General features: G+C 47.8%; 1 protein-coding gene across 1 annotated transcript in view; it reads left to right on the top strand.

Moving 5' to 3' along the window:
- SLC4A5 (solute carrier family 4 member 5) overlaps nt 1-13,793 on the top strand; it is a 109,099-nt gene that overhangs the window by 38,018 nt on the left and 57,288 nt on the right. Inside the window, exon 4 of the mRNA XM_023187968.2 lies at nt 2,258-2,387. Within this exon, the coding sequence (XP_023043736.2) occupies nt 2,258-2,387 (130 nt within the window). The remainder of the gene's footprint in view (nt 1-2,257; nt 2,388-13,793) is intronic.

The following is a 13,793-nucleotide window of genomic DNA, read 5'->3' as shown; positions in this document are numbered from 1 at the left end:
GCCTGAATTAAACACACCTTTGAACCGTCAGTTTGAAACCTCTGCCTTTGTCAACGTCCTTAGCGCAGTGGGGGCTGCACCAGTGACAGCAGGCTGGGTAGTGGTTGGGCAAGGAGGAGATGGAGACCATGAGCACAGACCACTACTTTAGGAAGTGTAGGTAAAAGAAAAGAGAAGGCAAGCAGGAGAGCTAAGGAGACAGGCAGGGTCAGGGAGGCTGTCTTGGGTAGGAAGAGCTGTTTCTAGGCTAAGAGAAAGAGGGTGGAGAGAGGGAAGTTGAAGATCCAGGTTGAAGAAAGACTAGCTGATGAAATAAGGATCTGAAAGAGTCAAGGGGATGGAAGAAAGGATGTTGACAGATTTCGTGCCTGGAGGCCTTTATTTTCTTGGTGAAGTGGGGTAGAAGATGAATCAAGAAGCTTGAAGAGAGGAGCAAAGGTTAGGGACAGCCTCGAGGGACACAGGAAGGGTACTGACAAGGATGCATGGAAGGTTGCTGCACTTGAAACCTGCTGAGGGAAAACCCTTACAGTGGGTCTTATGGGCCTGGGTGTGGGTGTTGGTGGTGAGGGGCTAAGCACCTGTTACCGTCCAAGCCCTGTGTCAGGCATTTCATTCTCTTACCTGATGTATTCCTCCCAGCAGTCCTGCTCACTCAACTGAGTTCACTCATGAATAAGTGGCAGCCTCGAGAATCACACCCTTGTCTGGCTGGATTGGAAGTCCATTTGGTTCCACCACACTACCACTCCGTGCTGCCATCCCCCCCCCCCCCCCCCCCCCCCCCCCCCCCCCGCCCAAGCCCTCAGACACATCTGCAGAGGAGACTGGGCCAGTGAATTCTTGTCTGGGCATTGCCTGGCTAGTTTTATTGGGAAGTCAAAGGGGGAAGAATGGAGGATGTGATGAAGAAAAGAGTAGAGGTCCATGAAGAAATAAGTGAGAACAGAAGGGAATGATGAACTGAGGAAAGAAGCTGGAGGAAGGCAAGACCTGATGAGGCCTAGGAGACAGTGAATGAGAGATTGCATCGGGACAGGGCAGTGGGGTTGGTGAGGAGGGACTGCATTCCTAAAAATTTCAATATGAGGGTGAAGATGAGGGGAAAGGAGGTGAGTTAAGGATGACTCCAAGGTGTCTAGCCTGTGCAGTGGGGTGGGCAGGGATGCCTTTAGTCACAGCATTGGTCACCACTTTGACGTCGTGCTATCTCTCTGTCCCTTGCTCAAGTGCTAAACCACACTCACCAGCACTTTTCCACCACAGGGTGCCTGGAACATGCAGAGCACTCTTCCTCCAGATCTGCAGAGTGGCTCGTTCTCATTTTTCAAGTCACAGCTTCAGTGTCCCCTCCTCAGAGAGACCTTTTGAGACCATGATATCTACTGTAGGTCCCCTGGTCATTTTGTTTATTTTAGACAACTTATTGAAATGGTCATTTATGGATTTGTTGACTTGTTTATTATCTGTCTCTGTCACTAGAGCATGTGCTTAAGAGAGCAAGGACACATAGGTCTTCTTCATAGCTTTATTTTCCAATACCTAGAATCATGATTGGCACATAGTAGGCATTCACGAGACAGAGAGAGAGAGAGAGAGAGAGAGAGAAATGAAGAGAAGGAAGGAAGGAAAAGAAAGAAAAAGAGAGAAAGAACACAGGTGAAATGTGTTTGGGAGAGGGATGTTGAGTTTTGAGGTACCTGGGAGACACCCAGGAAGTGACTTCCAATGGGCAGTTGGAAAGCAGGCTGGAGGCTCAGGAAATGGACTGCCACCTTGCCCAGGAAGAAAGAGGGCCCACATGGTACAAGGGTGTGCAAGCTATCCTTTTGCATGGCTGACTGCCTTTTCAAGACCAGTGTTGGGAGTTGGCTGGTTTGGGGCCTGGCAGGAAGAAGAACCCCTCTGGTGGTAAGCTGAAGTTGGATCAGAGTGCTTCTCACTTCTCTCTTTAGTTCTGTTCCTGGTTCTTGCTGCTGCCCTGGCTTCAACCATTTCCCATCATTCTTCACTGCCAGCTACAAGACTCAGGATCTGAATGCAGACTAAATATTTTCATCCTTTTATCTTAAAGAGTATGTCACCCACCTCTGATTCATGGTGACAGGAGTCCAGCTTCACCCAGGAGCTGGACTTAGTTTTACAGAATTAGAAAATGCTTTTCCCTTATGCTTGCCTCCTACTCCATTTCTGCTGGCCTTGTGGTCCTCCTTCCTTCCATGGGACACTCAGCAGACCTGTTGCCCCTCTTTTGCAGGGTCCCCAGCTGCTGAGCAGCTCCAGGACATCCTGGGGGAGGAAGATGAGGCTCCCAACCCCACCCTCTTCACAGAGATGGACACTCTGCAGCATGATGGAGACCAGATGGAGTGGAAGGAGTCAGCCAGGTAAGGTGGGGCGCCATGAGGCAGGTGGGCACTTCAGTCTTGCACAGCCTGGGCTTGCCTGACCCTCCTAGTGGGAAGGGGCGCCTTGTAGCTTGAGAGCTTCCTGATCCACAAAGACCTTCCCACCTGCCTTCCTTGGTGTCCAGAGGTAAGGAGCAAACAGAATCTTATGACTTTCTCTTCATCCTCAAAGAAATTGAAGTTCAAGTGGGAAGACAGAACAGTCACCCATGAAACTCTGAGAGTAGTACAAGGGCATATACCATTGTCCCTCCATATCCATAGGGCACTGATTCCAGGACCCCCTGCTGATGACAAAATCCACATATATTCAAGTCTCCCAGGTGGCCCTGTGGAACTGCCTATATGAAACATTGACCCATATATGGAGGTATTGCATCCCATGAATACTGTATTTTTGACCCCATTTGGTTGAAGAAAACCTGTGTATAAGTGGGCCCATGCTGTTCAAAACCCATGTTGTTCAGGGGTCAGCTGCATTCTTGTCGTCGTCGTTGTAATTTTTCCAGAGATGGGGTCTCATTCTGTCACCCAGGCTTCAGTGCAGTAGGGTAATCATAGCTTACTGCACACAGGCTCAAACTCCTGGGCTCAAGCAATCCTCCTGCTTCAACCTCCCAAGTAGCTGGTACTTCGGGCACATGCCACTGCATCCAGCTAATTATTTTTATTTTTTGTAGCAATGAGGTCTCACTTTTTTTTACCTAGGATGTTCTTTAATATAAAATGGTTCAAGCTGAATGCTATAAAAGGGAAAGTACCAAGTAGGCTGGGGTAGACAGTGAGGGCTTCCTGGAGGAAGGAGAAGGTGTGCCAGGCACATCGAGTCTGAATGGTGGGAAAAATCCAAATGGAGAGGGCTAGTGGGCCACCGAAGAAAAGGGAACTGGCAGAGTTTGGGGCTGCAGAGTTGCAGCCATGGAGCAAAGCATGGGGAACAGAGAGCTCTCCATATATAGGGAGAGCAGAAGCTGGAGGGGAGCCGCACGGAGAAGTCACAGGAGGCAAGGGAGGGGCAGGGTAAGAGTGGTTGGCACTGCTCATATCCCCAGTGCGTGGGACAAAGGGGCCTTGGGACTTAACTGGACTGTTCAGCAGTGCCCAGTGCTCCCAAGAGCCCAAGGGGAAGGAAAGCTATGGGAAGAGGCAGCAGGAGGGACCTTCGGACAGGAAGACAGACTGTGCCGATGTTTCTCCACCTTCTTTACATGATACCACTCTGTCCCCAGGAGAAGAATTTAATTGATTTAAATCAACTTTATCAAATTAAAATTTAATTTCTTTCATTAGAAATAAGGAATAAGAGCTAGGCACGGTGGCTCATGCCTATAATCCCAACACTTTGAGAGGCCAAGACAGGGAGATTGCTTGAGCCCACGAGTTCAAGACCAGCCTGGGCAACATAGGAAGACCTCGTCTCTACAAAAAAAAAAAAAATCAAAATAGAAAATTAGGTAGGCATGGTGGCACACACCTGTAGTCTCAGCTACTCGAAAAGATAAGGTGGGAGATCACTTGAGCCAGGGGAAGTTGAGGCTGCAGTGAGCCATGATTGTGCCATTGCACTCCAACCTGGACAACAGAGTGAGACTCTGTCTCAAAAAAAAAAAAAAAGGAATAAGATTTGTCAGGCCGAGTGTAGCTGTAGAGTACCACAAGCCATTGTAATATCTAAAATATTTTCACTCCTCCAAGAACCAGTTTTTGCCTCCTTGGGGGCAATTATGCCCAAGTTGAGAGTGCATGGACTCAACTATGCCCAGGTCTGTCTCTGCATGGGGCCCACCGTGACACCCAGAGCCTGAGCTGTCCACAACCACGGCCTGGGCTCTTCCCTCGCTCATCTCCATCACTAGCCTGGGTAGTTGCTGTGTAGAACCAGAAGGCACAGGTTTGAACACCCCAGGTTTTCCCCACTCCAGGTACCCTGCAGGGGTATCTGGAAAAAAGGCCACTACGTGGACTAGCAAATAAATCCCTGCAGGCCTCAGAGAGGAACAAATCCCCAGCCCCACAGCTGGGCCTGGTCCCTGTGTGGAAGCCTTTGAATTTCTTCCTATGATCCCATTCTTTGAACACTTACTGTGCTGATCGATTCACAGGCTTGTCTCTTGCAAGTTGCACAGACATAGGTCTAGAAGCAATTCTGTTGGGGTCAGAGATACATGGGCAGAGCTGCAGAGCCCAGGATGCCTCTCCAAGATTGACAGGGAAGGGGGACGTTTCAAATGACCAAGACCTACCCTGGGCTATTATGTCTTAACACCTCTGAGGGGCCAGGGCCTGAAGCCACTGCCTGCCCTGAATGAGGGCCTCTCCTGCCCAGGGTGGGCAAATAGAGAGGAGGAAAGCTGGGCAGGGTCTTCTCAGGGGCCCGGGAAGGAGAGGTTGCCTTCTCCACACCCTGGACAGAGTCTGCATCCAGAACTCCTAGCCATGGTTGTCAGGACCAGACCCTGACCCTCCACGAGGGCCTATCACACACACCCATGGAGCCCTTGCCAAGAAGGTCTTATGGCCCCCAGAGACCTGACTATTGCCAAAGGCAAAACACATTGTCTCTATTCTCTCAGAGTGTGGATTCACAAAGCCCTCTGCACTCCAGACCCAGTGATGGAACTGAGAAACTGTACATGAGGCTGTTTCTAGAAGGGGTCTTCTCTTAAAACATAAAGGGGTCTGGCAGTTGCCATCTGCAAAGTAGTGGGTTTCCCTGCAAAGCAGGCTTTCTGAAGATGGCATCTGAGAAGGTCCTGGAAGAAGGGCCATCAGGACCTCAGAATAGCCTGGCTCCAACCAGCAGTGAAAAGAAAGTGATGACTAGAAGTTAAAGTGGCGGAACCCAGTTCTAGGCAGATCCCAAAGAGGAATAGCTTGAAGGCCAGCTTGGGGACAAGAAAATGTGAGAGAAGAGTAGCTTTCTTGACTTCTGCTCCACCCTCTTCTACTCTCTACAGCTAACCCCATCTGGTTTCCAGATAACTGTCCAAGGTATGACCAGCAAGCCCCTAGTGAAGTCGGAAGAAGGGTTTGACCATTGGCCAAGAAGCCCACCAGGCCTGATCAGTTTTGCTGGGTCCTCCTCCAGGCAAACTACAAGGTTAGAGTTGCCTGGGTCAGAGCTATTTGAGGCCTGTCACCCCCACAAAAAAACGGAAAGCAGTTTCCTCAGTTGACAGGCCAGTGGAGCCACTCAGGGAAGCTAGAGATGTCAGATGTTTCGAGAATCTAAGAATCAGCAAATCATAATGGGTTCTGGCCTTCTTAGAGTAACAGGAGAAAATGATGGAGAGTAGGGGACAGCCCCTCACATAGATACTCAGGCTCCAAGAGGGTTATGGGTCCACAATACCCATGTCAAAGAGAATCGGGGAGGGGACCCTTTAATAAAAGTATTTAATTTGCTGCAGGGAGTGTTTGCTTTATTGAGTTAGGAGATTAACAGAGTGAAAATCTCAAATCCGCAAGGAATTTTCCCTGGCAGTGCTTTGTCAGGAGTTATTAGTTTGGGGGATGTTTCAGGCCCTTGGAGGAGTCACTCCTGGAGGGATTTAAATGGCTTTTTGAGCTCTGCTGAGCCTTGCGCCATGCACATAATGGGGACTGTGTTGTAGCGTCATTTCTAATGTGATCAATGCTGGTAGGTCAGGCTGTTAATAAGATAGATTTTTATTAACTCTGTCTCTAGCATTCACATGAGGGAAATGCAGCTGGCTGTTTGCTGATAATGACCTTGCCTGCAGGAAGGGCTGGATCAGATTGGGTGGGGGAGACCATCTGACTGTGAGCAAACTATTTACCCAGAATTCCATCCTCTCTCCTGCCCACCTCTGCCGGACTGCAAGTGGAGGGCTGGGAAGGAGAATGACCTGGATTGGAGCCCACCCAAGTGTGGAGGGCCCTTTGGGGTTACTCAGAAATAACCAGAGCTTAGCGCCTCCCAAGAGCCATGAAAGCAAATTCCAAATCCAAGCTGCCTCTGGTCTCAACTCAGAGCAGACCACAAACACAAACTTGCCACAAGATTCTTATGAGACACGCTCTGAGAACATTACTGCAATGACCGGGAAGGAGCAGGAGAAGTGGGTCAGTTGTTGGGTCAGACCAGATCAGTATGTTTTCAAAAGCCCTGAATGGTTCTATGCACATAGGCAGGGATGCTTTCTCACTCCATACGGGATGGAGAAAGCCAAGCTTTCTGTGTCAACCCTGAAATCACCCTCATTAAGATCCTCTGTAGTCCAGACATGGTGGCTCATGCCTGTAATCCCCAGCACTTTGGGAGGCTGAAGCGGGTGGATCACCTGAGGTCAGGAGTTCAAGACCAGCCTGGCCAATATAATGAAACCCCATCTTTACTAAAATTACAAAAAAGTTAGCCAGGCATGCTGGTGGGTGCTTGTAATCCCAGCTACTCAGGAGGCTGAGGCAGGAGAATTGATTGAACCTGGGAGGCAGAGGTTGCAGGGAGCCAAGATCATGCCATTGCACTCCAGCCTGGGCAACAAGAGTGAAACTCTGTCTCAAAAAAAAAAAAAAAAAAAATCCTGTATAATGCCCTCTTAACATCATTTCCCATCTTAGTGTGGGGCAGTAGGCATCCCCAGACTTCTGGTTTCACCACCCATCTGGAATCAACCTTCCAGTGGAGCCGGAGCTGCCCACTCAATTTAAAGGAGAGTAGGAAGCTGAGAGCTCCAAATGCAGAAATCAACACACTTGGTTCATTCATTCAATTAATATTTATTATCTGCAAGCCCTGAGCCTACTAGAGATATAAAAATGGAACATGGCAGATCCTGCCCCTGCTCTCTTGGGCTCTCAGTCCAATTGGACATAGAGGCAAATAAGGGGGCATTTGGTAATGGGGGCACTGTGAAAGCAGAGCATAGGAGCATCTAATCCAGGCAGGAGGGGTCCAGGAAGGCTTCTAGGAGGAAGAGATGTTCACATTGAGACCTGAAGGATGGGTCAGAGTTAGCCAGGAGAGGGTAGGGAAGGCGGGAGAGGGCCCTGGAACCAGAAAAACAGACACATAGAGGAACAGGCACAGGTTCCCTGTGGCTGGACTGTAGAGCAAGAGGCTGGGAATGGCAGGGCTGATGATGCAGATTCTATGCCGGCCATGTTATAGTGTTTGAACTTGGTGCTGAGAGCTTTAGAGGACCACTGAAAGGTTCTAGGTGGGAAAAGGACAGAATCATGCATATCCTTAAGAGAGATCATCTGGCTTTAGTGTGGAGAATGGATAAAAGGGGGCAAGACTTGGCCAGTTAGGAGGCTGGTCCAAGGGAGAGATGCTGGCAGTGGGGATAAAGAGAAGGGGTAGATTGAGACAAAATTTAAAAGGTAGAATTGACAGGACTTGATAACAGATGGCACATGGGGGCAGATAGTCAGGGAGACACCCAGAATTCCCACCTAAGCTAGTGGGTACCTCATGGTAGCAGCTTAGGAAACATAAATGTAGTAGTAAAGTTTTATAACATTGGGTATTTTTTGTTTTGTTTTGGGGGCAGTTGATAATGGCTCCATTTTGGATAGGTTCTATTTGAGGAAACTCCAAGTGGAGATGTCCAGAGATCATCATGTTGCACTGTGTCTGGAGTTCAGTAGAGAAGCATAAATGTATGAGGCATCAGCATCTAGGTGGAAATCAAGCCCACAGAAAAGGATAAGGTTGCCCCTGAGGTGAACCTTATCCTTTGAAGTGAGAAGAGAGCCCAGAACAGAGTCCCCAGGAACTTCAGTATTTGCAGGATGGGCAGATGAAGAGGAACCCACAAAAGAGACTGAGAAGGGGCAACCAGGAGGTTAGGAGGGGAATGGGAGGAGGGCTTTGTCCTGGAAACCAAGGGCAGAGAGACATTCAAGATGGAGGGAGGGGATAACAAGTACCACCAGAACTGAAGCGCATCTGCAGGATGGACCCGCTCCCGCAGTCTGAGAAGGGGTAGGGCAGAAGCCAGAGGGCAGGAAGTTGAGAAGAGTTAAAAGTAAAAAACTGACTTGACAGTTCTTCCAAGATGCTTGTCCATGAAGGGCAGGAGTGAAAGAAGCGTCTTAAGGGGAACATGGGCCAAGGGAGATCCTTTTGGTTTTTAGGGTCAGTGAAATATGCTCGTAAGCCTACGAGCATATCGTAGGCTTACAAGAAGGGTCCAGGGGAAAGAGAGTGATTTAAAGGGAAAAGAAGCTGAGGGAGACTGCTGGTTGGAGCAAGGCAGCCCTGGGCACAGGTGGAGGGGCTTCTAGCAGGGAGTTGAGGGAATTCCAGGCCTGTCTCTGGTTTGAGGAGACAGATGGGGTGGAAAAGCGATTGTAGGAGCTGCAGATGGCTGGTATACACGAGCCAGACAAACAGCTCCAGGCTAGCAGTCAACGCTCTCTTGTTTTATTGCAGTGGAGTCACGCATGGAGATTTGTGGTCAGATGAAGGTTTTTAAGGTTGTTTGACTTCCACCTTCTGCTGATCTACTGTTCTGAATAATTATACTCTTTGAGTATATCAAGCTGCTTTTATGTCCAGTATCTAACTTGGTCCTTCCCTCTCTCTATGCTAGTCCAAACTGAAACTTGAGGTTTATGTTAGTGAAGTAGGAAAAAGGAATTTTTATATGAATCAGAACCTGGATCAAGCTGCAGGTAAAATGTTCCCTGAAGTCTCAGAGGCCCTGGGTTCCATCCGGTGCTCTCACAACTGGCAGTGTAAACACAGAATGAGGGTTATGCTAGGGACTTTCATCCCTCAGGGACTTAGGATAACTTACAGTTAGCACAGCCCAGGGCAGAGCTGCATGAGAGACCTTCAAAGTCCTGCAATTGGACAGGGGAAGCACAAGTCCACATCCACGGGGACAGCCAGGCAGTGACACAAGGCCATCACCACGGTTGACCCAGGATAGTACGATCAGATTAGTTGGCCAGTGAGTGAGATTGGAAGGCTAATTAAGTGAGGAGAGATGGGAGGGACTAGAACACTCAGGGAGCTCTTCCCAGATAGGGCAGAACTGGCTGGCAGCTCCTCAGAACCCTTGGAGGTGGTCTGCAGGAGCAAACACCTCCCCCAACCAAAGTCATCCCTGGATAGCTCTCTCAGTTGCAGCTGTCAGGAGGGGAATAACCCCACCATCAGACCACCTTCATGTCAAAACCCCTACTTGGTTTACCTATTCATATATATGTTTTATACATCCAAATATATATTTAAACTTTTTATCATGAAAAATTTGAAACACAAAAAGTAGAGAATGGTTCCCATCACCCAGCTTCATCAAAGATTCACATTTATCTATATCCACCACTTTTTTTTGTTTGCTTTTAGGGATGTTTTGTTGTTGTTTGCTTTTGCTGGGATATTTTAAAGGCAATCCCAAATGTTGTAAACATTTCAGCACACATCTTTATGAATTAGACTTCATTGTAAACACAACAATGCCATTATATCTCCTAATACAATTGAGAAAAATTCCTTATTATGATTGGTTATCTAGTCTAGATTCAATTTCTCTTACTGTCTCAAAAATATCTTATTTCTGTTGGTTTATACAACTTAGAATCAAAATAAGGTCTACACGTTGATTTTGGTAGTTTTGTCTCCTGTCTTGTTAGGATCACAGCCATCAGACTCCAGAGGTGCCAAAGGAAAAGTCCTGCCTAAAAACCTTTTGGCAACAGTACTTTATTTATTTATTTATTTATTTATTTATTTATTTATTTATTTATTTAATTTTATTTTTCAATTTTTGAGACAGAGTCTCGCTCTGTCACCCACGCTGGAGTGCAATGGCACAATCTCGGCTCACTGCAACCTCCGCCTCCTGGGTTCAAGCAATTCTCCTGCCTCAGCCTCCCAAGTAGCTGGGATTACAGGTGCCCGCCACCACACCCGACTAATTTTTGCATTTTTAGTAGAGGTAGGGTCTCACCATGTTTCTAGGCTGGTCTCAAACTCCTGGCTTCAGGTGATCCCCCCACCTCAGCCTCCCAAAGTGCGGGATTACAGGCGTGAGCCACTGCTCCTGGCCGGCAGCAGTACTTTATACTAGAGTCAAGAGCCCCCACCCAGCATCTCCATCTCTGGCTCCCACAGCCTAATCTTAAGTGAACTGTCAGGGACTGTGTGCGATGCCCAAGGGGAGAGAAATGCCACTGTCATCCTCAGGAGGTTTGGGGCTACAGGTAACAGAAACCCACTCAGGCTAACTCATACAAATGGAGGGAGCATCACTGGGACACTGGGGTGACTTCATAGTCTCCTGGGGCATGATCTCTCAAGGGCTGGGCCTGGGAAGCTGGCCTGTCCTCTTTCTCTCTGCTTCTGGTCTCTGCTTCTCTCAGGGCATCTCCTTTACTCTTTTGCAACCAGCTTCCTCTGCTTGTCCCTGCCTCTGGCCAATCCTCAGCTTCCATGTTCACATCCACCCTACTCAAGGGACCATCCCACAGCAATTCCACATTCTTCATGGAGAATCTGATCTTTCCAATTTTGGTTACCCTATCACCGGGACCCAGATCAGAGCTATGAGGAGATATGGGAGGCCTTGCTATATCCTAGAGAGCACATCCCCATTGAAGACAGGCAGAGCAGACACCCCAAATATGTCTTTCATACATCTGTAGTAATGAAGATATGCACTTAATGTAAGCAATCCTTTGGCCACAGTTCTGCCTCTGATACCAACCAGAACTTCAGAATTCTTCAAGTTGCCTATGAGAGTATAGGTGGTGCGATTTTACAAACTCATCCTCCTCTTGAAGGAGAGCGAGACCACACCCTATCTCTGTCCATGGAGATCTGCGGATGTCACTGCAGCACTACATCAATCCCTAGAGCAGTGGAAAGGTGGACGCTCTAACCTCTGAGTCTAGGAGAACTTTGGAGAGGCTGTTTTATCCATACCTCTCTTCTTTCATTCCAAAAATAGTTGAGGGGATGTTGTGCTAGGTCCTGTGGGAGAATTACAATGAATAAAATATGAAACTGTTCTTAAAGTGCCTATGATCTAGTACAGGTATCAGCAAACATGCTCTGTTAATGGCTAGACAGAAAATATTTTCAGCTTTTCTGCACAAATGATCTCTTCTCCCACCCTTTTATTTCCTCTCCTCTCCCCCCTCCTCTTCTTCTCTTTTTCTCTCCTTCTCTTCTCCTTTCTCTCCTCTGCCCCCTCTTTCTCCTTCTTTACAGTGCTTTAAATATATAAAAACCATGCTTAGCTAGCTGGCCATACAAAAACAGGCTGCTTGAAGTGGGGTGCTTGGAGCCCATGAGGCATGATATTTCAACCCCAATCTGGTATAAAGCAGGCATGTGCTCATACACACAGATAACTAAAACTCAAGGTGGTATGTGCAAAGTGGTGAGAACAGGCTCTAGAATCTAAAGACATGCCTCCAAATCCTGTCTCTTACAAGCTGCATGACCTTGGGCAGGCTCCTCATCCTCTAAGGGTCTCAGTCTCCTCACCTGTACAATGAAAATAGTCACAGACCTACCTCGCGAGATAGATTTAAGGATTAAATGAGATAATACATGTTAAGTGCTTAGCATAGTGCCTGGCACATAGAAAGTGCTCAGTAAGCTTTGGCTGTTGTCGTGATTAGGAAGTGTTATTTGATAAATGATAAAAAGTGTGATGGGAGTCAGAGGAAGGAGAAGTCTCCTCAACCTGGGCCCTTGGAAAGGCATTGTTATGGGAGAGGTGGCGTTTGAACTTGGCCTAGAATAGCAGAGGTGGAAGAGGCAGTGAAGGGAGGTACCAGCAGACTCTGAGGGAGGCAGACAACTGTGTAGATGACAGTCCCTTAGGGCAATTACAGAGACTTCCTAGATACACATACAAGTGGTCCTCACATAGCTTTTGGCTTCACAAGCCTCTCCCTGAAGAAGCTTGTTCAGAATTTGTCAGTAACTGTGTCTGATGGCATTCACTTAGCTGTGGGCTCCCCTTCAACCCTGAATGAGGACATGGTGTGCAGGAGGATGGACCCTTCACCAAATGCATGAGCTTGGGAGCAGAGGCCACCCCCATTTCATTCACCACAGCTCCCTGGAATGCCACACCTCTGCCCCATCACCACCAGCTGTGCCAGTGCAGTTCATCACTGTCTGGGAAGGAGTGGTTCTCCTGTAATGCCTAACCGCACTGCATCACCAAAGGCCCTCAGCAGAGGTTCCTAGGCCACCAAAAGGAAAGACTTTCATTCAGAGTGAATCAGTCAGCCATGGGAGGAAGTGGGATTCATTACAGAACAATCTAAGACAGAAGGCCCTATCTGTCTGATCCCAGTTCCAGACATATCTCATGTGTAGAGATGAAAGATCATCCTGAGTCTATTAAACACTGGACTCACTTAACTAATGATTAACTCATTCTGATTCTATATTCAGCAACTTCTTGGTGATAATTTGGCTTACCCTGTATATCTGCCCATAAGAGAATGCAAAGGCTAGAGGATGAGCGTAACAAACCCCTGTAACGATTGTAAATCTCACTGTAAATTAAATAAATTGGCCTTCAGGTTTATGCATCAGCCTTCATGATCTTAGTTAGCATTAGACAGTGTCACTGGACCTAGTCATCTTTGGGACACTAAAAAGATACAATTTCGGAGCCTGGACTGGGGTGGGTGCCCCAAGAGGCCTGTGAAGCCTTTCTGGTGCTCATCAGCCCCTTCTGGTACCTTCTGAACTTCTCCGTATGTGTGCTGACCCTTGACCCATGCCTGCCCACTCAGTCTTTTACACTTTATAATCTTTCAAATTTACTGCCAAGTTTGGTTTATTAACATATACATGGTATGCGAAGTCATAATCAGTTGTAGAAACAACTTGTTATACTACCTCACATACATATTTTCATGCACGTGATTTTATGTAGCGTGAATTGGCCAAATAAATTGTAAGAATGGGCCAGAATTTGCTTCGGTGTTCCTCCCATTTTTTTGAGATGGAGTCTTGCTCTGTCGCCCAGGCTAGAGTGCAGTAGTGCCGTCTCAGTTCACTGCAACCTCCGCCTCCTGGGCTCAAGTGATTCTCCTGCCTCAGCAACTTTGGGCAGGCTCCTCATCCTCTAAGGGTCTCAGTCTCCTCACCTGTACAATGAGAATAGTCACAGACCTACCTCGTGAGATAGATTTAAGGATTAGATGAGATAATACATGTTAAGTGCTTAGCATAGTGCTTGGCTGGGAGTAGCTAGGATTACAGGCGTGCACAACCACGCCCAGCTAATCTTTTTTTTTTTTAGTAGAGACAGGATTTTACCATGTTGGCCAGGCTGTTCTCAAAACTCCTAACCTCAAGGGATATTCCTGCCTCGGCCTCCCAAAGTGCTGGGATTATAGGTGTGAGCCACCAGGCCCGGCCTCAGGTGTTCCCCT

Source organism: Piliocolobus tephrosceles, chromosome 15 (genome assembly GCF_002776525.5).
Source record: "Piliocolobus tephrosceles isolate RC106 chromosome 15, ASM277652v3, whole genome shotgun sequence".
In the NCBI taxonomy this organism is placed as follows: domain Eukaryota; kingdom Metazoa; phylum Chordata; class Mammalia; order Primates; family Cercopithecidae; genus Piliocolobus; species Piliocolobus tephrosceles.
This window is presented reverse-complemented; position numbering and strand designations above follow the sequence as displayed.